General features: G+C 43.4%; 3 protein-coding genes and 1 long non-coding RNA gene across 6 annotated transcripts in view; 2 read left to right on the top strand and 2 right to left on the bottom strand.

Moving 5' to 3' along the window:
• eprs1 (glutamyl-prolyl-tRNA synthetase 1) overlaps positions 1–10006 on the bottom strand; it is a 43573-nt gene extending 33567 nt beyond the window's left edge. For both annotated transcript variants that reach the window (XM_076295563.1, XM_076295564.1), the window contains exons 1-4: positions 9888–10006; positions 4253–4337; positions 1999–2098; positions 429–585 (exon numbers count right to left, since the gene is read on the bottom strand). In XM_076295563.1, coding sequence (XP_076151678.1) covers positions 429–585; positions 1999–2098; positions 4253–4337; positions 9888–9930 — 385 coding nt within the window. In that variant the 5' untranslated portion in view covers positions 9931–10006. The remainder of the gene's footprint in view (positions 1–428; positions 586–1998; positions 2099–4252; positions 4338–9887) is intronic.
• On the top strand, positions 7897–8976 carry LOC143135429 (uncharacterized). The gene is made up of 3 exons (XR_012988950.1): positions 7897–8272; positions 8720–8807; positions 8894–8976. It is a non-coding gene; the product is annotated as an uncharacterized LOC143135429 (long non-coding RNA).
• Positions 10007–10851: 845 nt separating the features above from the next.
• Positions 10852–17571, top strand: spdya (speedy/RINGO cell cycle regulator family member A). Its single transcript, XM_076293341.1, has 6 exons — positions 10852–11326; positions 11432–11490; positions 11663–11748; positions 13459–13630; positions 16368–16773; positions 17510–17571. The coding sequence occupies exons 1-6, from the start codon at positions 11074–11076 to the stop codon at positions 17569–17571; spliced, it is 1038 nt and encodes a 345-aa protein (XP_076149456.1). The 5' UTR covers positions 10852–11073.
• A 1730-nt stretch (positions 17572–19301) lies between these two features.
• Positions 19302–24956, bottom strand: trmt61b (tRNA methyltransferase 61B). 2 transcript variants are annotated; one of them, XM_076296092.1, is made up of 7 exons: positions 23911–24956; positions 23519–23621; positions 22636–22826; positions 21317–21408; positions 20861–21066; positions 20251–20334; positions 19302–19446 (listed from the first exon to the last, which is right to left on the bottom strand). In XM_076296092.1, exons 1-7 carry the CDS (start codon positions 24694–24696, stop codon positions 19412–19414), a joined length of 1497 nt encoding a protein of 498 aa, XP_076152207.1. In that variant the 5' UTR covers positions 24697–24956; the 3' UTR covers positions 19302–19411. The 2 variants fall into 2 exon arrangements, with proteins under 2 accessions (XP_076152207.1, XP_076152208.1); XM_076296093.1 differs by having other exon boundaries at positions 23923–24956.
• Between the last annotated feature and the right edge of the window lie 159 nt (positions 24957–25115).

Raw genomic sequence — 25115 nt, 5'->3', positions numbered from 1 at the left:
TAACTAGTGTCTATTACCGATATGGAATCACATTAACCACCCAATAATAGCCTGACGAGCCAGACCCACATCAAGTTGGCTAGTTCAAACTTTTGCCAACTTAAAAAAAGCTTAACTCGTGTCACGCTGTTCGCCAACAGCAACATCCATCTTCTTTGTTTTCAAGTAGCAGGGAATTCATGCCGAACCGTTGCAACTCTGCCATCAATCATCTGCCATCAATCATCTGCCATCAATCATCTGCCATCTGCCCGCCTACCGACTCTATACACGATGTGGTTGGCCTTATCGAAGTTTAATTTTTCCAGCTCGCAAGCCAACGGAGAGTTGCTAGACTAGGTGCGTCTAGATTTTTAGGCTAACCCAATAAACCAGTAGAGCTGGAACATAGCTGCGGTCACGTGACGGGTCGTGTCATGTCTACTAACCCTTGAGGGCGGCCCAAACGCAGAGGTCTGCCAGCGTGAGGCTGTGACCCACCAGGAAGGTCCTGAGCGCCAGGGCTTTGTCCAGCTCTGCCAGGGCCGGAGCCAAGTTGGACTGACCACACACGCGACGGGCACTGAACTCCAGCCAGTGGTCCACCTAAGAGGAGAGGAGAACAGTTAACCACTCAGTTCAGTGTGCATGACCCACTCAGTTCAGTGTGCATGACCCACTCAGTTCAGTGTGCATGACCCACTCAGTTCAGTGTGCATGACCCACTCAGTTCAGTGTGCATGACCCACTCAGTTCAGTCAGAAGAGACCATTAGTTCTAAAGAAGATGACAGAAATACAGGCATTGCAGGTGCCAACTATCACTAAGGGGGAGGAATTGGGGAAAAAAGTAGGATAGAAATGTTTGATGTTTTACCCTATGAAGGATAGACATGAATTTGTTTGGCTGACATATGGAAGTGAAATACATATACTATTCATACAGAGGTAGCTTTGAAAAATCTAGCCTATGCATCACAAGTCAGACTCTCTATCTTGATCGACTAGGGATGCTCCGATCAGTGTTTTTGGGGCCGATCACGGATTATCGATCACTGAAATCAGTATCTGCTGATACCGACCACCGATCACAGGATAGGCATAGAAAGAAAGTGCAGGGCTCTACACTAACTTTTTTTCCAGGAGCACTTGCTCTACCAACTATGTTGTGCCTCCGCCTTTGATAACACCACATTAACTAGTATTCAACCATACATATCTTGATCGCGATTTTTTTGTTTTCATTTTCTAAACGCTAATTTCACGACAACAATCAATGATTATCAGCTCTGCTGGCCTCCAATAGGCTCCTCTCGTTCTCCCCGCAACGCTTTCAGCTGCCTTCTAGACGTCCTTGTGTCCTCCAATAGGCTCCTCTCGTTCTCCCCGCAACGCTTTCAGCTGTTTGCTGGATGTCTTCTCTTCCTACAAAAACGTGCAGCCAAGTCCCGCCCTACTCTGCTCTGCTTTTGATTGGCTAAAAACACATTTGTTAGGTTGAAAGCGAGAGCTGCCATTGGTAGGTGAAGAGCGGTATCTCGAACAACGAAAATGATGACCCTCCTCTAGAATGATTTCCCGACTTTTTCTCCCGAGAAAATCTTCCTCACAGCCGCGACATGTCAGATTCGGCACGTTACCGGAATGCTTTAAGCCCTGCATCCCACCCATCCAAACAGGGATGTATATAAGTATAAGTATATATACTCTTTTGATCCCGTGAGGGAAATTTGGTATCTGCATTTACCCCAATCCGTGAATTAGTGAAACACACTCCGCACACAGTGAAGTGAAGCACACACTAATCCTGGCGCAGTGAGCTGCCTGCAGCGGCGGACAACAACAGCGGCGCTCGGGGAGCAGTGAGGGGTTAGGTGCCTTGCTCAAGGGCACTTCAGCCGTGTCTACTGGTCGGGGTTCGAACCGGTAACCCTCCGGTTACAAGTCCGAAGTGCTAACCAGTAGGCCACGGCTGCCCCAATGTGGTAGAAGTCTTGGTGCAAGTGCTGAGCTTGCTCACCTCTGTTTGCTCCAGCATGTTGGAACCGTAGAGGCCGAGGCTGGGGGCCACCCTGGCCAGGTAACGGCTGATGGAGTTCACATCGCTGAACTGAATATCGCTGCAGACACACAGAGGAAGAAGAGGAAGAAGAGTCAAGCAATGGTAACCCACAGTGGTCCAGGCAATCTGTGTATAGAGCCATCTCTCTGCCACTACACCATGGGCATGTCTCATTTCAGGGGCCGGATGCTTCGGAGCATTCGTGCTACCTAGCACTGGTCTTCTGTGACCGCATAGACCGGACCTGGCTGGACCAACGTTTTTTTAAATAGGACGGTCTAGCCTAAAAGAACGGATCTGTTACGTCATTAGCCCGAGTAGGCCTACTGATCTTTCTAACTCATGTTTATGAAAAGCATCCTTTCAGATCAACGTGTTATGTTTTATGTATAGGATACAATAATATGAACTAGGCTAACTGAGTGAGAGCAATCATCAATCTATTTGAATTATTAAAAAGATATACAATTATGCAAGTCCTTCCAAACTAAAAGGATTGAGTTTTTTTTTTTTTTAGCTGCTCTCTATCATTTAGCATGTTTACATTGATTAATTTAGCAGACACTTATCCTAGAACAACATTCAGGCTACAATGCAAAGGAATTGTTATCAAGGAATTAATTGCGGCATCTGTCAATATTAATTTATTATAAGACTAGTCAAAAATGTGATAGGAGGGTACATGCCCATATAGCCTTTGCCTGCCTCGTCCATCTCCAATTTTAAATAATTTGTTCATCCACCGGCTAAAAAGCAATCACACAAGTGTCGCTTTACTTTTCAAGAGATAGCGATTTCAAAGGGAGTTGGAGCATATTCATGCGAGTAGCCTTGGCCTTTCTCTTTCTAGCCTGGTTAAAACCAAACTTTAAAGAGGTCGGTGGGCACGGGCAGCGTAATTTCTTTCTCTGATTGCTGACATGTAGACTAATTTCAAAAACTTAGGAGGGAATATCAACAGTTAAGGTAGCCTGGCTAGGACGGCAGAATAACGTAGCCTATAGCCGGACAGCTGTGATCGGTTGAGTAACTTATGGTGGTGACTGTAGCTAATGTAATGGTCGTTTGCAGACATATCTGATTGAATGCATCATATTGCACTTCATCTCACTTGTTAACTGACCTGGCGATAAGTTTTTCCAACTGCAACGTTGACAAATATATTTGTGGTTCAGCTGCTGAGCATCCATTTAGCAGAGGTTTTCATCTCTTGTTGTGCTGTGTTGTTGTAGGGCTAAATGTCTTTCATTATCTCGATCATGCACAAAGAATCATGACCACATGCCTTTGCCACATAAAATAGATCGCTATAGTAGGCTATTTTCTTATAATGCACATTTACAATGTTAGTAATCAGACTTGCTTTAGGCTTACTAGCTATGTTAGGCTACACCTCGCGAAAACTATGTTGTGATCTACAGCGGCATCGTGTGCGTCAGGCTGCGGTTCAAACACATTAGTTCATTTGAACTGATGAAATTGTATTTGCTGCTTTGCTAATGGACAAATTAATAATTTATCAAAGTTAATTTGTTATTATCCGTCCGTAAGCTAGATGTCACAGACGCTTTAATAAACCTTTGGTGGACGTAATCCTCCCTTGAACTAATTATAGCCTTTATGCAAAATGCCATCAACTAGTTTCTTTAAATGTGTTGTTTAACGGTCTTCTAGTAGCCTAAGTCGTGGAAAATATAGTAGGCCTAATAGACTACTGACCAGTAATCATATCTGAGCATGTTAATATGACTTAAATTTGAAATGTTTGAACAGATTTATTTAGAAAGTGATTCTAAATTTAGGTTTGATACGGAAATCGGCTACATAGCAATTTACATTTAATTTAAATGTTATTAAACCGTTTATTAAATGTTTACATGTGTAGGCTCTGCCGACTGTCTCGCCATGTCTTGAATGAAACGTCATAAACGTATCGAATCTTGGGGGACCAGGTAGGCCGTGAAGCATACACCCGATGCGCACTCCGTTTCAGGGGAAAGAAGGGTGGATTTGTCGGCCGAATTCGAAGGAGCCCACGAAATGGGACAGCACTAGTCGCGCTACTATGACGCAACCGGTCTACGAATCTGGCCTTAGAACCATGTAGCCCCTGAAATGAGACACGCTCCATATTGATTACAATCCCGTTACTGTAAGCAAGTGTGTGTGTGTGTGTGAGAGAGTGTGTGTGTATGAGTGTGTATGTACTCACTCAGAGACACGCAGCTTGTTGTCTTTGCCCTCCTCCACCGACACACTGACAGCACCCTTGACATGCTCTGCAGCTAACAGCGCACCTGACAGGCAGAAAGAACTGACATCAGCACAGCTGCACCGGTCAGCACTTGCCAAAAAAATCTTTACATTCAGATATACACTGCCTGGATACCTGGTCCTCGCAGCATAGCGACCCACTACTTGCCCTATGACAACTCCTAATCCCTATGGACAATTAATTCCCTACACTGGACTATTTGAACTTAACCAGTATGATAATGCATGAATCCTATTTAGTGTTATGTAACCATCCTACCTCTTTGTAACATACCTCAGGTGGCTTTAAACATCATGTTCTATTCTCTACACCTAACTAACCTTTTCATTTATGTATACAGACCTTACTGCCCTGTAAGGTACCTGGCCCTGTAAGGTATGATACAAACAGATTAAACCGTTTTTAGCCAAGGGACAGAAGCTATCTAGACTGTGTCTTCCTTTGGGTGTAATACCATTCTTTCACACAAACATACAAGTATTTGTGGGCGTTTAAGGGCGTTTTTGGGAGGTAACGAGGTACGCCATGCTTTTGGAGGTGCAAACAAACGCTGCATTGCCATTGAGATCACATAGTAAGGAGCTGGCTCAAGGGTTAGAAAAGTTTTTTTCTCGTGTTAAAATTGTAAAATGAAGGCACAGTTTTTATAGCCATACATGCGTGTTCACTTCTGGCTCCTTGGCCATCAATTTGGTAACGAAAATGGGCCATTTGATGTCTTTCGAACACTAAACATATCGGAGGTGTCAAATGTTGAGTTAGTCCAGTCTAGATTTTTTGACGTTAATCATTCCTATGATGTATTGCTATAGTCTATCCAAAGTAAAATGCTTATTTTGAAGTTAACTGATCGGTTTAATAACCAAAAATCCGATTGTTTGCACCTCCAAATCGGCGGTGACATAAAACTGTGACGCTAGTTTGTGTGAAAGAATTTCTATACCGTGTCAAACTCAAAATACAAGACCACCAACCAATTCCTTGCGAGCAACACTTTCATGTTGCTTGCATCAGCCTGTTGTGACAATATTACCCACATGATGGCGCTATCCCAGCTAACACACAACTAAACAGCCACGTTGCCTATAAGTTGCCAGTTGGTCACGGCCAACTAACATTCTGGCAACCTTCCTGCAACGTGGCCACAACGTTGCCACTATGAAGTGGCCATTTGGTGACTTGAGCAACGTTGCCACAACGTGGCGCTAAGGTCATTTGGTAATGTTGCCGTTTGGTGGTGTAAATAACGTGGCCATAACGTGGCCCTATGGTCATTTGGTAACGTTGCCATTTGGTGACTTGAGCAACGTGGCCATAACATGGCCCTATGGTAATTTGGTAACGTTGCCATTTGATGGTGTAAATAACGTGGCCGCAACGTGGCGCTTTGGTCATTTGGTAACGTTGCCATTTGGTGACTTGAGCAACGTGGCCATAACGTGGCCCTACGGTCATTTGGTAACGTTGCCATTTGGTGGTGTAAATAACGTGGCCGCAACGTGGCGCTATGGTCATTTGGTAACGTTGCCATTTGGTGACTTGAGCAACGTGGCCATAACGTGGCCCTATGGTCATTTGGCAACGTTGCCATTTAGTGGTCTAAATAACGTGGCCGCAACGTGGCGCTATGGTCATTTGGTAACGTTGCCATTTGGTGACTTGAGCAACGTGGCCATAACGTGGCCCTATGGTCATTTAGCAATGTTGCCGTTTCCCAACACCAATTGTTAGCTGAGGTTATATCAAATGCAATAATAATCAGAGATATTATTTATTTATTTATTTTTTAAGTCAAACTATCTTCAAGCCAGAAAAATTTACCACTGGTTTGTACTGTTTATTTACTACCTGATGACATCCCCACAAAAATAATGCTAAACTGAGATTAATGTTTACCATCCAGAACTACAATTTTCTAATTTCCACAAACTGAAAAATAGCAATCAAATATATTCAGATACTGAATTGATGAATCGTTTATTTTAAATGCATGTAGGGAACACATTAATAAATCACACTGACAACTCTTTCTATTAACATTTGAAGTAAAATTCATGTGTTTCATGAATTCAAGTGATGTGTACAAACAAACCACGTTGCAGGGTAGGCATTGGTCAACCAGGAGAGAGCATAAAGACCTTGGAGAGGCTGAGGTGGAGAGTAGCTAAACCACTGACTGCTAATCAGAATCCAATCCAAACTATGCTTTATATTAAGTTATAAGAAAATAACAGCAGTGCACATGACCCACAGGATAAGACTGATAACTGACAATCAACCTAAGTTTAATTTTAGTATTCAGTTACCAAGGCTGAAAAGAGGTTAAGCAATTTGAAATTGTGTGAGTAGGAGTGTTGGGTAATGATATAATCACAGGTGTTTTGTTTGGCTGTAACCTCGAGGTTCTGAGGCCGAGTGGCGAAGGTAACAACCCTGCGATCACAAATGCTGTGTTGATTCAATACATTAATTCTGCCACCGACTAATTAACCTTAAAACACCAGATTATTCTATTGACCTGGGATATTCCCACTTTTGGGAATAGCTGTCTCCTGTCCAATAAGAAAACAAATAATTCCATAGAACCCAAATGTTGTATGAAATCATAGCATGAGAAAATAATTCTACATTACAACACCAGCTTAATTATAATTCAATTATTATTGTATTCACCAAATTATTTGATCAGCAAGTAGGCTAAGTGGTGCCAATTCAACATCAGTTCATATGTCAATTAAGTGTTGCAAGTTTTCTATCAAGCTGAAGTTGTCCTTAAGCCGTAGAGATGCTGGTTCTGCTGTCGCAACTGAGTCAGGGTTATCAATGTTGCCTCCGGTTGTCTCCAAAATGGTGGATCGATCCCTCTTCAGTTCGGTCCCTGGAAAAGAAAAAAAAGGTAAGAATGTCTTAATACTTTCTGTTCACACACTCACAGTTTAATAAAATATCAAGCGAAATGAAAAAGTGTGCATAGACAGCTATACAAGAACAATTGTGTCTAGCTAGCTGAGTTTGACTGCTCCAAAGTCCTTTTAGGCAAGTCCCTCCACTCGGCAGTCATATTGCAACGCTTTTTGGGTACTCATCGGGCATCCTATTCGGCAGAAATACGCATGCACAAGGCTTCACGACACCAGTGTGCTCCAGTGGCAAGTTCACAACACATGATTGGCATGATGTCTGCACAACACAGCACATAATTGGCTCAATGTAGTCACATCACACCACATGATTGGCTCAATGTATACACATGTCGACATTTTGGCGAAGAAGGGGTGGGATATGTGTAGACAACGCCATTGGCGTTACAAACTAACCCCATGGAGGATTTTTTGAGTGCTGTCTCCTCATTTGAAAGTCTCTGACTGATCTTGTTTTTATGCCTGTAACTCTACTCTACACCAGATGTGAGGAGTACCACCATGCTGCCCTCTGCAGCCTGTGCATTGGCAATGAGGAGACCAAACATTGTTAATACGAGCTTGCCTTTTAGATGTAACATTAGGTTGAGTCAATTGTCTATGCTTACCTAAATCTTATTTTGCTTTGACATTTTTATGTGCATGCACAAACAAAGTCGATGGAGAAGGGGTGAAGGTGTAACCCACCTAAGCATTGGTTACTAAACCCAAAATTAGTTGCCAATGTTAAATAAATAGGTACATAAATTGAATAAATAACAAAATAATTAACAATCCAGAAGGACATACGATTTTCTAGTCAACGGGAAATGCTTTTATTTTGACAAGCGTGTTGCTTGGATACCAGAATTCGTTTATTTTACGTTCTACTCGATAACGTTACACTTGAATAGACTTTGAATCAAAACCTTTTACTCCTTGACACCTTTCTATCGTGAATCATTTTTAATACCTCTTAAGTCGTTTTACTATTTCTACTTTGTCCTTAATCTTCCCTCATTGTTTTCACGTCTTTATCCACTTCTTTTGAACGCCGGTGAGTAATTTATCTGCTAGCAAAGATTGTTAAGGCTAGCGAGTGATTAGCATCGCGTAGCAGCAATTGCATTAGAATGGGGCTAGCATGTAGCATGCTAGGATAACTTTGAGCTAATTGAATGATATAAAAAACCAATCGGAGATTTACGTTTACTGTTTGTTACTGTACTTTACTGTACTGTAATGTTAGTGTTTTAATATTAATATGATATGTGAATGTTATTGAATATGACAAGTGTAATTAGTAGATGGTGTGCTATGATTTTATATGAAATATATGCAGTAACGGACTCCCCAGAGAAGACGTTAGTTTGGCATGTTTTAAGACACGACGAGCTAGTAGCCTGTGTGTGTGAGATGAAAGTGGAACCCTTTCTCTCATGGTTGGTGACCGAAAACGTTGGCTATGTTGTGCCTCTCTTAATTTAAATGTTGTTTTCTGTAGCCCACACTACTAAATTTGGAGGCAGCAACCTGAAGGGGAAGGAGAAGCTGCCACTGCTCGGAACCCGGAGTATGCAGCACAATAAAACGTACGTAAACTTCGGGACAGTCTGCACAAATTCAAAAAAAGTGCAGCTCTTACCTGAAAGCTAAAGGTTTTCTTCTTTGCTTGCAGGCCCGGCAGCAGCAGTAGGAGGAGGAGGAGGAGCAGCAGCAGCAGCAGCACATCAAGTCATCGGCAGGAACTCCCAAATTAAATGAATTTAAATAAATGGTGTAATCAAATGTGAAATGTCGCTCTGTTCTTCCTAAACCAAGTGAGTGGGCAAATGAGGACTGCATCTGCAGATCCGCCCAGAGCTGTTTTTTTAACATCCTGACAACATTCTGGCGACCTCCAACATGGGTTTCAATGTTGCTATAAAGTTGCGGTTACGTGGCCATTAAGTTGCAGGAAGGTTGCCTGCATGTCGCCTATATGTCGCGGTAATGTTGTCAAATAACGTGGCGGCAACATCAAGGCGTCTTTCACTTTTCCGGTTGCCGCCACGTTGGAAATTAACGTGGCGGCAACGTAAACATTGGTTGGAAAATCACGTTGCGGCCACGTGATGGCCACGTTAGTGTGTTTGCTGGGATGAAGCCATAAAACATCAGACAACAAAACATTAGAGTAGCTGCTGCTATTTTGTGAATGCACCTCTTGCAGAAGGATACAATTAATAAAGAACATAATTGGATGAAATCATCGTCGACCAAAACTTGGAAAATAGTGTTACCTTTTATCTTTGAGGCAAAGCTTGTTCTGGTAGACTAACACCAACGTAGGCGTAATATATCGATTATATGTAACGTTCCTATCGCTAAGTCATTTAGAATAATAAGACAGTAATACAATAGAATTTCAACGGTATCTGCCTGTCAAATAAATGGATTATTAGCTAGTAAACAATCAGAAACCACACCATGCCACGAAGGCAAAAGCAAAGGGCTGTTAGCTAACTAGCAGCACGACTTGCTGCGTGTCACTGAGGTTTGAAAGGATGACAGCCTGCTAAGTTAATTTGGCTAGCTAACTTACTTAGCCAACATATCTGTGGGACTTGGTCAACGACAGTATTGCACGATCAAAATCATTGTAAAAGATTCCGTATGATCACATGACATACCTAAAGGTGGATTGCTGGAGTTGATGGTAAGGTTCAACGCCATTTTCACCAACGCCGGTACGTGATGATTCTTCCACACTTCAGGCTACCACCACCGCCACGCACCACGCAGTGAGCTATTGTGCCACACCTATTTACAACCCTGTCCATCTGGGCTCTCAGATAATAGTTCCACCAGAGCATTGCACATTGGCGCATGGTCTGCGAGACTGCGACATACAAGAACGTGTATTTATTTATTCATTAATTAACTTGTTTGCCTTACTTAATCTGCGAATATATTTATTTTAAGTGTTTTTCAACCTATTTTATACAGTCCATGGTTTCAACAATAAAAAAGGCAACATTCCAAGTAGGCCTACAACTGACTTGCTCAAACTTCTGTTCTTGAACTCCACTGTAAATACATTATATATTTGAATTATTTTGGATTTTAGTTTAGTCATGACATTTTAGTTTCGACATTTAGTTTAGTCATGTTTGAGATGAAAGGCCTACACAGGCCATTCGCAACAGAACGCGCCCAACCTGCCTGAAGAATTCACATTGGCACCACAGACTAAAAAATATAGATTAGAATGTTGCCGCTTAATTGGCACAGCACACACCTTTCACAGATCAAATTGATTGACGTGTCCAGAGTCGACATTACCAAAGTTACATTTGGTTCCCACGCTCTAATATTTCTGTCTTGTCAGCATCCAATGTCAACTTGCATTTGTTTGAAATTAAGTCTGAGGTAATGTAATACTTCGTTTAGATTGTTCAACAAGATTACTAGAATTCTAGTCAGTGCAAAGAGTAGCATCTCTTTTTTTATTATTCTAAATCTACATGTGGTGCAGCGCAGCGCGGCGCGCATGCATAGAATGGTTTCCCCATAGAATTCGTTTTCAAGACAGCTGGCTACCGTTTGCAGCTTCGTGGAAATTTGGCTGGCAAGTCAACACTTACTTATAAGTTAGTCCGTAGCTACAGGTCTGTAGGTAACGTTTGTCAGTGTTTGGTTCGTTAGCTGTCGTTTAATTGACAAACCGTGTCGTTTGAATTGTTGTTGACAGGTAACCTCGGCTGTTGCGCTGACGATAAACTTTACACAAATTAGCCAGTTAGCTAGGTGTCGCTGGCTTGGTAAGAGAGTCTTCATTGTCTTGAGCTGCAAGCCAAGGGTTACAAGGTGAAAGTCATGAGGAAGCGAAGCCAAAGATGGAGTACAACACCTCCCTCGGTAACTGTGCGCATCAACCCCTCCACTGCACACAGTCTTCAGCTAAAGAGAGGCCTTCGGATGAAACGACCAAATATTCAAGAGGTGCAAGGCCCGCCAGAGAAGAGTCATAACGGCCGGGGTCATGACGACGCCGCTCAGAGATATCTCTCGTGGGGTCCCACTCTTGTGATTAAGCGTCAGGAGATGGCAGCTTACTTCAGACTATTTGGTGAGAAGAATAGACAGTTCTGTGTGTTGTTTCTCCAAAGGAAAACGGTTATTTCTAAATTCATAAAGTAGTTTCCTTTTCATCAAATAGTGTGTTCTGTTTCAGATGATGGCCTTATACAGGATTTCTTATGGATGGATTGTTGCTGTAAAATCACAGACAAGGTAAGAAGAAAACTAATACAATTTATCTGGCTTGGAACATTAAGTAAACTTATCAATGTACATTTAGCCAAATATTCACTCAAAGAACAGATGGCTGATCCAGATTCTATATGTCTGGATAAGGACAGTGCTGATAAATGTTATTCTACTGTTGTCTTTTCCCCCAATTTAGTATTTGCTGGCAATGACATTCGTCTACTTCAGAAGGGCTCATTTCAGCATTCATGAACACAACAGAACTAACTTCTTCATAGCACTGTAAGTATAGATGTAGCCTCCTCACTACAAAGGAAAATATATTTCTGACTAACAGAGATTAAATAGCTATTTAAGATTTAGTGCCATAGGGTATTTTAATTGGCCACATAGTCATAGCCAGAACTATTCACAAAATGTAGGTGAGACACTGATAATGGTCCAGACCTATCGACGGTGTGTCTCCATTTTGTAAAAACTACCATAAGTGACTAGGGCTGCAGCAATTAATCAATTAATTAATTGATTCAACTATTATATTAACTATTTTGATAACTGGTTAATTAGTTTGTGTTCATCTTTAAGGAAAAGACCTTAAAATTCTCAGATTATTTACCCTTCAGTGACCGTAAACAAAATATCTTTGGTGTGTGGACAAAACGAGGCATTTTGGGACATAATCTTGTTGGAAACGCCAGACAACATTTTTTCACCAACATTTTCTGACATTTTAATTATCAAACAATTTCAATTGACAGCTTAATCGACTAAGAAAACGGTCGTTAGTTGCAGCCCTATAAGTCAAAGTCAAAGTCAAAGTCAGCTTTATTGTCAATTTCTTCACATGTTCCAGACATACAAAGAGATCGAAATTACGTTTCTCACTATCCCACGGTGGAGACAAGACATATTTTACCAATTTTAAGTCCACAGACAAACATAACATTCAAGTAAACAAAAAGTAAGTAAATAAGTAAATAAGAGGGCACATATAATGAAAAAATAAAAAATGGTTGAAATTGTGCATAGACAGTCAATAAAATAAAATACTAGTGCAAAGTCAGGCCAATAAGAGGCTGAGGTAGTTCTGTTTGACCTAAGTAAGAAATAAAGTGGCATAGTGGTGCAAGTTATGTAAGAGCAGCAGAAGTGTTGTGTTTTCAGGACAACAACAACAAGTTGCAAAGTGTACAAGTGTGCAAGTGGAGTGGTGCAGGCGGCCATTGTGGGTCCAATGTCCAGGATGTTATGTAGCTGAGGGTGGAGGGGGGAGAGGAGGGAGAGAGTTCAACATCCTAACAGCTTGGTGTATGAAGCTGTTGGTGAGTCTGGTAGTGCGGGAGCGCAGGCTTCTGTACCTCTTCCCAGAGGGCAGTAGATCAAACAGATTGTGAGCGGGGTGACTTGCATCACTCACAATTTTGGTCGCCTTGCGGGTGAGGTGGGTGGTGTAAATGTCCTTCAGGGAGGGGAGTGAAGCACCAATAATCCTTCCAGCTGTGTTCACTATGCGCTGCAGGGCTTTCCTGTTGTATTCAGTGCAGCTTCCGCCCCACACAGCGATACAGCTGGAGAGGATGCTCTCAATGGTGCCTCGGTAGAATGTGGTCATGATGGCTGGTGGAGCACTTGCTCGCCTGAGTTTCCGCAGGAAGTACAGGCGGCGCTGAGCTCTCTTCGCCAGTGATGCTGTGTTGGTGGTCCAGGAGAGGTCTTCACTGATGTGCACCCCCAGGAATTTGGTGCTGCTCGCTCTCTCCACCACAGCACCGTCGATGGTCAGTGGCAGGTGTTGGGTGTGACCTCTCCGGAAGTCAACAACAATCTCTTTGGTCTTGCTGACGTTCAGCAGGAGGAAGTGACTGAACTACTGTAGATGTCTGCCCATAAGCCCTATAAGTGACTGAACTACTGTATATGTCTGCCCGCCCTGCTGCTGCTCATCACAAAGCTGACTAGACGTCTGGACTCTCCTCTCTCTTATCTGTGCAGTTACCTGGCTAACACTATGGAGGAGGACGACGAGGAGGGCAAGTATGAGATTTTCCCGTGGGCGCTGGGGAAGAGCTGGCGGAAACAGTTCCCAGGCTTCCTGAAGCAGAGGGACAAACTGTGGGCACGCATCGAGTACCGGGCAGCTGTCAGTCGCCGCTGCTGTGAGGAGGTAAGAGTACCAGTTGTTCATCCACATCTCTGCTGTTTGCCCAGCCAATATGAATTTGAGCTCAGCTAGGCTTATTTGTATCTGTTTGTTTATTCTTCATGAAAGGTGTTTTCTCTTCCTTCCACTGCTTTGGTCAATGAAGCTGATATTAAGACTGTCCTGTCATTTGATCTTAGCATGTGTGTTTGTTTGTATGTGTGTGTGTTAAGTATAAGTATATATACTCTTTTGATCGCGTGAGGGAAATTTGATCTCTGCATTTATCCCAATCCGTGAATTAGTGAAACACACTCAGCACACAGTGAGGTGAAGCACACACTAATCCCAGCACAGTGAGCTGCCTGCAACAACAGCGGCGTTTGGGGAGCAGTGAGGGGTTAGGTGCCTTGCTCAAGGGCACTTCAGCCATTCCTACTGGTCGGGGTTCGAACCGGCAACCCTCCGGTTACAAGTCCGAACCGCTAACCAGTAGGCCACGGCTGCCCCCAAGTGTGCTTGATAGTGTGTAAAGATTGAGTGAAGAGGAAATGTGTGTTATGTGGTGATCGTGTGTGTGTGTGTGTGTGTGTGTGTGTGTGTGTGTGTGTGTGTGTGTGTGTGTGTGTGTGTGTGTGTGTGTGTGTGTGTGTGTGTGTTCATGTGAGGTGATCATGATTGTGTGTTAGTGTGTGTATACTGTATGTGTTCATGTGAGGTGATCGTGTTTCTGTGTGTGTAGGTGTGTTCATAGTTGATGTGAGATGATCATGTTTGTGTGTGTGTGTGTTCATGTGAGGTGATCATGACCGTGTGTGTGTGTGTGTATGTGTGTGTGTGTGTGTGTTCATGTGAGGTGATCATGATTATGTGATTGTGTGTGTGTGTGTGTTCATGTGAGGTGATCATGATTTTGTGTGTGTGACGTGTGTGTGTTCATGTGAGGTGATCATGATTTTGTGTGTGTGTGTGTGTTCATGTGTGGTGATCATGATTGTGTGTGTGTGTGTGTGTTAGTGATGGGGACGAGACCGCCTATGCCGAGTCCGAGTCAAGACCGAGTCCTTGAAGGGTCGAGACCGAGTCTGTTGGTTTTCAAATACAGTCGAGTCCGAGTCGAGACCGAGTCTTTGAGGAAGCAAGTCCGAGTCGAGACCGAGTCCTTTAGGAGTCGAGACCGAGTCGAGACCAAGACCATAAAAAAATGTCAGTTTTCATATTCATAATTTAATATCACCCCAGTTAATAATCAACCGTTAGGCCTACAGACTAAGCTAGATTGGGAATTGTTTAGAGGAGCAGTCTTAACGTCTTAATATGGACTATGCTGACCTACAGACACTCACTGGCAGCAGAGCCATAGAGATAAATAAACGGCTCTGACGGCAGTGTCTTTGCATTGCACCATGGGATGTCATATTTAAATAATGCCGGTCAACATTGCATTTTATTATTGTTGTTGTTATGTGTTGTCTGTTCTTTTATATGAACATAAATGCGTTGGTCTCGAGGACTCGGTCTGAAATTACGAGTCCTTCTCCCACTGTGGTCGGAGACCGAGTCAAGACCGAGTCTTTGAAGGAACCAGTCCGAGACGAGACCGAGAAAGCAGAAATTGGTCTCGAGACCGGACTCGAGTACTACATCACTAGTGTGTGTGTGTGTTCATGTGAGGTGATCATGATTGTGTGTGTGTGTGTGTGTGTTCATGTGAGGTGATCATGATTGTGTGTGTGTGTGTGTGTGTGTGTTCATGTGAGGTGATCATGTTTCTGTGTGTGTGTGTGTGTGTGTGTGTGTTCATGTGTGGTGATCATGATTGTGTGTGTGTGTGTGTGTGTGTGTTCATGTGTGGTGATCATGATTGTGTGTGTGTGTGTGTGTGTTCATGTGTGGTGATCATGATTGTGTGTGTGTGTGTGTGTGTGTTCATGTGAGGTGATCATGTTTCTGTGTGTGTGTGTGTGTGTGTTCATGTGTGGTGATCATGATTGTGTGTGTGTGTGTGTGTGTTCATGTGTGGTGATCATGATTGTGTGTGTGTGTGTGTGTGTGTGTTCATGTGTGGTGATCATGATTGTGTGTGTGTGTGTGTGTGTGTGTGTTCATGTGAGGTGATCATGATTGTGTGTGTGTGTGTGTGTGTGTGTTCATGTGAGGTGATCATGATTGTGTGTGTGTGTGTGTGTGTGTGTTCATGTGAGGTGATCATGATTGTGTGTGTGTGTGTGTGTGTGTGTGTTCATGTGAGGTGATCATGATTGTGTGTGTGTGTGTGTGTGTGTGTGTGTGTGTGTGTGTTCATGTGAGGTGATCATGTGTGTGTGTGTGTGTGTGTGTGTGTGTTCATGTGAGGTGATCATGTGTGTGTGTGTGTGTGTGTGTGTGTGTTCATGTGAGGTGATCATGTTTGTGTGTGTGTGTGTGTGTGTGTGTGTTCATGTGAGGTGATTGTGTGTGTGTGTGTGTGTGTGTGTGTGTTCATGTGAGGTGATCGTGTGTGTGTGTGTGTGTGTGTGTGTGTTCATGTGTTCATGTGAGGTGATCATGTGTGTGTGTGTGTGTGTGTGTGTGTGTTCATGTGTTCATGTGAGGTGATCATGATTGTGTGTGTGTGTGTGTGTGTGTGTTCATGTGTGGTGATCATGTGTGTGTGTGTGTGTGTGTGTTCATGTGTGGTGATCATGATTGTGTGTGTGAGTGTGTGTGTGTGTTCATGTGTGGTGATCATGTGTGTGTGTGTGTGTGTCCACCTGCACAGGTAATGGCCATTGTGCCGACCCACTTCATCTGGCAGCGGGTCCGTGCGGAGCACCACAGTGGGGCACAGCGCCAGTACGGTGACCGTGACCAGGTGCACCTGCCCCGCGGGCCGTCTGCCGGCTGCCCCGAGCCCTGTGGCCTCTGTGCCAAAAGCGCCGCCCTCACCGCCTCGGCCTCGTCCACCTCCTCCTCCTCCTCCTGCTCCTCCTGCTGCCTCGACGACTCCTCCTCCGCCAACCACAACTCCCCTGCCGTCTCCTCCTCCTCGCCGCTCCCCTTCAGCCTGTCACTCTCTCTAGAGAGCACGCCGCCTCCTCCTCCTGCCCGAGGCAGAGTGCCCGCCAGGCCCAGCAGGCGGAACAGGCAACGCCGCGTCTGCCTATGCTGCTCCCAGGACCCCACAGGTGAGTCTGTTTGGCCACAGGTCATCTGAAAAGGCAAAAGCTCCCTTGTAGCTGTAGGCTAACTGTAGGCTAACTTCCAGTGAATTATGCTAAGCTAGACTAACAGTGTCAGACTGGGTTATTGCATTCCCAGAGAAGAGAAGGATATGGAGATCCTCTTATCCAACTCTGGGGTAGATGGCAAATATGCTAGTTTCCCAAAAAGTTGGCGTGTTCCTTTGAAAAATATAAATCCTATGGGTGGAGAATATAAATCCTATGGCTGGAGAATATAAACCCGATGGGTGGAGTGGCTGAACCACTGAACTAACTCCTATTTCGGGCCCCTTTCAATTAGACTATGATCTTTAAAATCTTTCCCAGGGCTTAGTAAATTATGACAGCAGTTACAGTTCTTCTCAATGTAAGTGATTTAAGAATTGTTTATGCTAAGCTAAGGTTAGCAAATGTTTGGTGTCTCCAGAGAATTTATACGATTGGTTCACAATGATACATATGATCCAAGCTTTTGTTAGAGATCTTGAATTAATACTTCAGGCAACTAATGGCCTCCTTACACCAAACAACTTTTACAAGATTTGGGAAAGATTCTTGAAAGATTGGAGTCTTTTGAGTAAAGCTTGAATGGGGGGCATTAGTTAAAAGACTAGTCTTTCAAAAATCTTTCCCAAATCTTGTCAAAGTTGTTTGGTGTAAGGTGGCCATAAGTTCCCTTTGTCTTGCCTGTGTTTTACAGTTGGAGACCTGGTGTGTGAGGCAGAACATGACCCTACAATGGACTGGATTGGCGAAGAGTAAATTCAAATACACATGTAATATTTGAGTATATATGTAAATGAATATATAGTTATTTGTAGACATTGATCCACAAATTGTTGGATTTGTCAGTTCATTTATGTGTATCTGTCAAAAAAGACAAGATATTTTTGTAACACTGCTTTTTGAAAAGAACGTATAGTTTGAGCTTATACTGGTTTGTATAGGGTTCTTCAACCAGGTAATGTGAAAACATGTACTTCAACATTAAGTTATCAGAATCCAGAAACTGAACTCTCATTAGTTACAGTTAATTGTAAATAGGTTGTGTGAATTACACATACCTTTCAGACCGAAGGCCAGTGTCCTGATAGTGTCACAACTTAAATAATTTATGTTCTCTCACCCTCAGCTCTGGATGATGAGAGGTATTTATGTATTTATGGTCAACACCTGGCGATCTAACCAGGCGTGAACATGTCTGCAGTGTTACCGGTTGCATTTACCCCAGGAACACGTACAGCACGAGCGCCTCCTAATGAAGTGATTTGAGTGGCTGTTGAAAATGCTGTGGGATCCAAGGGGGTCGTTTACTGGTTTCGTGTTTTAACTCTGAAGCCACTGTGTGACAATAAATACTTTATGGAAAGAACTTCGGTTGCTGTGAATAACTGTTGGAGAATTGTACATTTACATTTGGGAAGGAATACCAGAGATTGTACAAAGATTGCAAGTACTTCTTACTTCTCAAGTACTTTCTACGAATATACTTAGTTGTAAACTTTTTCATTGTTTTTGAAATGTGATTATTTAATAGTGGACTATTCTGATTCATACATTATTTTTTTAATGGTCATTATGACCATGACCTTTAGAAATTTGTCTTAATATCTTTGCACATTAATATTTTCACACTGGGTTTTCTGTCCATTATATTGTACATTTTCAGCTGTTTAGGTGCTCTAGACTAGTCTAGACAAGGGTGGATATTTTGGAGAATAGAGCAGGGTTCCCACGGGTTATGGAATTTTGATGAAGTATTCCAGACATGGAAAGTCAGGGAATTTTATCATATTTGGGGCAAAGTCATACCCTGGGTTTTCCCATGCTGCCTTACGCGCGTGATTTTATTCACGCTGCTAGGCAGCCTGGATTCTATGGACTTCGTTTTCACCTCAACGAAGGAACCAATCACAGAACAGAGGGAGGGCAGCAAGACGATGACTACACACCGAAGCCGTTATGAGCTATGTACAGACGCATTTGATAGACATTCGTAGCACCCAATAAACGGCTCTGGGCATTCGTAAACCACGTTTCAAATACGAGAAAATTAATGTCTAGTTCCCAGACCCCATCTCAATGAGGTCTGACGTTAGCCAGGCTAGCAAAGTCATGGAATATCAGGGAATTTTGTTGTAGCAGTTTAGAACTTTCCAAAACACATTAATACAAATGTATTTCCACACAGAATTGGTGTATATCTGGTTATTAGCTTTACTGCTTGTTTGAGTGGTGATTGTTAGCCCAACTTTGTTATCTTTACTGCTTGTTTGAGTGGTGATGGTTAGCCCAACTTTGTTTCTTCAATACCCATTTATTCATATTCCGCTCTAAAAAAAAGTCAAAGATTCTTGAACGCTATGCGGCTGCTCAGAAATCTTCTCATTATAAGTCATGGAAATTCAGATTTTTTTGTCAGGGAAAAGTCATGGAATGTTACACTTGATTTAGAGTATCAGGCTTACCAGAGACATGGAAGACCAACAAAATCAAGAGAATTCGTTTAATAATAAAAAAATTAAATACATGGAAAACACTGCACATTCAACCTGACCATGATTTTGGCCGTCCAGTAGACCTGTCTGGAGGTTTTAGAACACTATTTCAGAATCTTCCGCAATCTCACCAGGAACGCTGAAATACAATTAAACAACAAAACATTATTTTTTTGCAGCAGTTTGTTTATTTATTTGTTTGTTTAATCTGATAAGTTTTACCAAGGGTACATAAAGCTTAAACCAAGTACTATGTGGTCCCCAAACTCCCTATTCAGTGTGCTGACAGCGCATGCAGGGCCACATTTATGGTGAGGGATGTTTTTCTCTTCAACACATCTTTCTTGGCTAATTGTACGACTCGAGTATCAGGTGCAAACCATTGACTGTATGTAGATATGGACATAGTGACTCTATAAAGTCAATGGTTCAAACACTAAAGCTCCAAATCATGAAGGGTTATTAACAAGCCATTACTGTATTATTAAGTCCCTGTGAACCCAAAAATAAGTATTGTGTTCTGAGTTTGTAACACCAAAGAAAAAGGTGTCAGACCATCCAGAAAAACCTGAATGAGTAATAAGATTGCCAAGTATATTCAATTAGGAACGAGGCTACAGGTCCAAAGTGCTAACCAGTAGGCCACGGCTGCCCCGGAAATGGTGTCCTGTTTAATGGTTTACCTCCACAAATCAGCAGCATACATGTTTTTAGCATTAGTTTTCTAACCTATACAAGGTGTTTCCACACAAATTACCCATTTTGATGTATTGGAACATTAACACATGTTCAAGGTTTTGGATGTTGACCAGTGGAATGCTGCCCACACACCATCCATAAATATGGCCCACATTGTATACAGTCAATCAAACTCAAAACATGTTTGAGCCACAAAAGAGAAAAATAATCTATTGGCTCTTCAGCGTCTAGCCTGACCACTCACCCGTGTGTCCCCCCTGCTCTGGGTGTGGTCTTGCGATATATGGCACACTGCCGAACGGCCTGGAGGCTGGACTGCGGGCTTCCTCTGAAAAACATTTAGAGACGTGACCCTTTACTGGACGTCAACATGCCTGCGTCAGGCATACCTTGCTAAATAGTTTATATTCAACACTTAGCAACAAATATAACCCACTACCTTCAACCTTTTAAATTTGTTGAGCCGATGGGCGGCAAGTGAATCGCCGGCTGTCTATATGCAGCTTTAGTCAGCAGTAAGCATTTCACTACATATCTGTACTTTGTACAAATGTATGACAAATAAATTACTTGATTTTGACTCAAACTTGAACAGTAAAAGTGACAAGGAATGTATAGACCATCAAATTGTTTTTTGGGCCAGTGGTATTGTAGTGGCTAACTGGGCTAGTAGGCAGTAAGCCAGAAAGTCGTGGGTTTGATTCCCGGGTTGCCATCAATGTGCCCTTAATCAAAGCACTTAACCCCATATTGCTCCAGGGACACTGGCCCTCCAGTTGGTCTATGTAAGTTCCTTTGGACACAAGCATCAGCTAAACACACCAATTAAATGATATTTAAAAAATGCAGCACACCTTTGTCTTCACCATTGGATTCGTCATCCTCCTCCTCCTCTTCCGGATTGCCCTCTGACAGAGCTCTCCTGCTGTTGAAGCTGCCGTCTTTCCTGAATGACGGGGCCAGTAACCAATCCCGGTACTGCACCTCGATGATGCGCTCACAAACCAGAGGTAGTTTGGAACAGCGGATTCCCTCCAGCAAATCAACTATCTGCGTCACACTGACCACACCAAGGGCAGAGAGAACAGACCAGGTGAAGCACAGGCCATTAGAGTAAGAGAATAATCAAGTGTTTTTTTTTCAGTTTAGTTAGTGAAAACTAACACTGGAAGAAACGCATTACAGTGATCACGTAGCATTGATCACTTTCAACAAATAATACTTTACTCATTACTAATATAGAATGTTGGAATACTTTTAGTGAATTAGTCCACTCTAAAGGTGAATGTGATGAGGTGAGTGTGACGCACTTTGCCAAATAGACAGCACACACAGCCCCTGGGTGAAGGTGTGGCAGGACGGCGGGCACAACGAGGTGAGGGTTCACCATATCCAGTGCCATCTGAGAAAAAGAGAAGCAAAGACATGACATCAGGTCTATGTGGCATCATCACAAAATAACAGCTGAGGCTACAAGTGAATTTCAATTTTAGCTGAACTAGAGAGGCTGAGCCACTGACAGTTTCCCCCTAGTCAAATATGAATTCAGCAATGCTTAGGTGGCAAACCAAGTTTGCTATGAGAGATACTCAAACACAAACCAATGATGGGTATGGACACTGTCACATGCAAAACCAGCGGGGTAGCAGACAACGCATGGAATAACCGGGGACTAACACCGCATCCTAATTGCATGCAATGCGAGCGTTGCCAACAAAATCTGTTTAATTTAGGGCTGTCAATCGATTAAAAAAAATTATCTAATTAATTACATACTCTGTGATTAATTAATCGCATATATAATTTTTGCTATGAAAGTATTTTAAATATTTAAATTCAAATGAGTCATTGAATAATCAGCATTAGTGACATTAAAGTTCAAAGACTCTTTTATTATTATTTTGACTGTTCAAATAATTGCCATAATAATCTATGATATGACCTAATATGGGTAATGAGGAAATAAATTCAAAAGTGCTTAGGGAAGAAGTTTTTTTTCACATACAAGGCATTTCAGGCCACAGATATAACCTAGGGGACACAATGAAAATAAATTAACACTCCCCTCAATGTCAACACTTATTTCTTTGCATTGATGTGCGACTACAGAGTTGATGAACTCTGGTGATATGCCAATTCCTTGCTGCAGACATTGCAGAGGGCTTTATTTTCAACACTTTATTTTTTATCAACACCATCAGGCCGTTTTTTAAAAGTAAATGTTTCCATCAATGATCCAGGCAGCACGTTTTCTTCTCTCTCCTTCATTTTACAGTCTAATTTTTACTGACTACAATGGCTCGGGGTCAAAGGTCATACGGAATCGATTAATCTGCACTAATTTTTTTAATCAGTTCTTTTTTCTCAAATTAATTAATCGAAATGAATCAGTTATTTTGACAGCCCTAGTTTAATTACATTGATTTCAATAGGAATGTCCTAACCGGATGCCAAGCGACACAGTGCTGTGCCTATTGTCTTTCTGTCCCTCGTGTTGCTGCTATACCAGCATGTCTGCCGGATTCAGTGTGCACAGAGAGCACATACTATCACACGACAGTCGACGGCTTGCATGCAGTTAGGATGAGCTGTAATATGCACAGTGGCAGGAAGGTGGCGCTGTTCTCACTGAGTTGAAGCCCCAGCCGGTCAGGAGTGGTCCAGCAGTCTGCAGGTCTGCTTTGTGGAACTGCACATTGTCTGGCCAATCCTCTCCTCTTCGCAGGCTCCAAGATGTCCGCCAGCGCTTGTAGTTGAGGGCGGCTCGTCTGTGGTGGTCGTCCCTCACCTCCACACTCAAAACTCTGCCCTTAGAGCCCACTGTCAGGAGAAACGGACAAAGGGAGGGAGATGTGTAACCTGACCCTCGCCAGATGAATTTCGTTCCACTTAGCTCCGCCTAGCTTCACTCACATCCATCTGGGACCTCTTCCATTGAGAGTGATTTCTGCAACCGACTTTATGGTTCAGCCAATCAGGACGCAGGGCGGGAGTTTCATAGATGTGACGTAGTGGAGAAGCGACCGTGAGACTGTTATCAGCGTCACGGGTTGGCTTCGATGTGAGTGGTTGAAGTAGCACGTCAATCATATGCAAGCATTTTTTGATAAGGCCCAGCCTTCTGAAACGCCATTCCAATGGATCGGTTCCAGATGGATGAGTGGAGCTAGGCGGAGCGAAATTCATCTGGCGAGGGTCAGGTTAGGAGATGTGAGCTCCACAGCGAAACACCTGGACTATGCAAGAGGTGATCTTGAGCACAATATGCACACTCCTGTTTTGGCTGGTAAAACCAGAGTACTGTACTACAGGCACACGTAGAGTGAAAGAGGGAGACAGAGAGACAGAGAGAGAGACAGAGAGGGAGAGAGAGAATGAGGGAGGGAGGGAGAGAGAGACAGAGAGGGAGGGAGAGAGAGAGAGTTTATAATCCCTCATTTAAATGTCATTGCCATTGAGTGTATCTGTTGAGAGATGATGCGGCATGCGGTGCATCTCTCCTGAGGCCTCACCTGCTCTGGAGAGGAAGAGACTCATGGCTCCTGATCCAGAGCCGGACTCCAGCACGCTGTCCCCCTCGTTCACATCCATCATGGTCAACATGGCAGCGCAGTCCTGAGGGGAAACACAGAGACCAGATCACAGGGGGGCAAACTAGAGAACAAAACAGAGGATATTTGGAAGTCAAGAAATGATGGATCTTTATGTTATATGCGACTGCACGATGTTAACTTCTGTTGTGAACGTTCTGCTGCCGTAGTAATCAAGCACAGTACTGGCATGCTGTATGCACTTAACTCCTAAATGTGTTTCTTAAACCGTCTGCTACTGTGGACAAAATCGTCTTCATTAATAAGTTACAGCACACATGTACTTCCTTGTTCTCCATAATTAAATGCAATACCTTAGCTGATACCTTAGGGTAGCTGATGGCTGGGCCTCTCTTCATGTACAGGGTGAACTCCTCCAGACTGGGCCGACGCAAGAGCAGAGGGATGCCCAGAGACGTGCGGAGGAGCGAGCCTGAGGGGCTCTCGGCGATGGTGCCGTGCGAGAGCCAACCCCAGGTGCTGTGCAGCTTCCCCCCCTCCTCCAGCGCGAACATCTTCCGAAAGCCGATCTGTTTTTTCCTCCGTCGCTCGGCCAGGACAACTTCTCCGTAGGTTAGCGGTCGTTCTCCAGGAAGACCGACGTGAGAGTCCTGACTGGAGTCCACGCACTCCGAAGGTGTCACAGAATCTACCGAGGTGAGGCCTTCATCACCCGAAACACTGTCCACTTCCGCTCGTCTCTTGATCTCCACCTGACTTCCCTCTATCTGCTGATGAGTGTGAATGTCTCCATTCAAAGCATCACCCTGAGCACTCTGCTCTTCATCACCCTCCTGTTGGCCCTCCCGCAACTGCCACACGTCAGGGCTCAGGCTTTCCTGTGGCAGTAGACGACTGACCCTTTCCAAGGGTGACAGGGATCTCCGCCTGCCTAACAGTGGCGTTTTAAGGGGTAACCGTGAACGCCCAGGGGCAGGGCTCTCTGAGCTGCTGCCGTCCTCGCTGGACCCAAAGTGTCTCGCACTGGCCGTGACATTTAGCCAGAGGCAGACGTGACAGTCCCCTCTCAGAACACCACATTGTCGAGCTAGTCTGTGTGTCACAAGGACAGCCTGCCTTAACTGCAAACTGAACGACATAACAGCACCTGCAAAGTTAACGGTGTTTTCTCTTAACGTTACTGAAGTCTTACATTAGCAAAGTAATGTTTCTGTAATGTCCTAATCTCTCTCATGTCCGCATTTCCCAAAACTAACTAACCAACAGTTCGGGTCACAAACATACATCGTATTGCAATATTTAAAATGAATTGGACTGCAGCTAATTTAACATTAACTTATGCTTTCAACAAACCTGCGATCTAACAACAGTGATATTCAGCAACATGACTTGTTCAGGGCAGCGCCATATTGAAAAGAGACGCATGTGTTTGCGTGACGTCACTGTATAGCATACACCAGCCGATGGGGGGTGCTATTCATTCATTAATTCAAGTCAAGTCAAGTCAAGTCAAATGTATTTATATAGCACATTTCAAAGCAATAGCATTGCACCAAAG

This window comes from Alosa pseudoharengus, unplaced genomic scaffold (genome assembly GCF_046254945.1).
Source record: "Alosa pseudoharengus isolate Yale_2024_CS ecotype anadromous, Long Island Sound unplaced genomic scaffold, YU_APseudo_1.1 YU_APseudo_1.1_scf_2, whole genome shotgun sequence".
In the NCBI taxonomy this organism is placed as follows: Eukaryota; Metazoa; Chordata; class Actinopteri; order Clupeiformes; family Clupeidae; genus Alosa; species Alosa pseudoharengus.
Note: the sequence above shows the minus strand (reverse complement) of the source record. Positions and strands in the feature narration are given on the sequence as shown.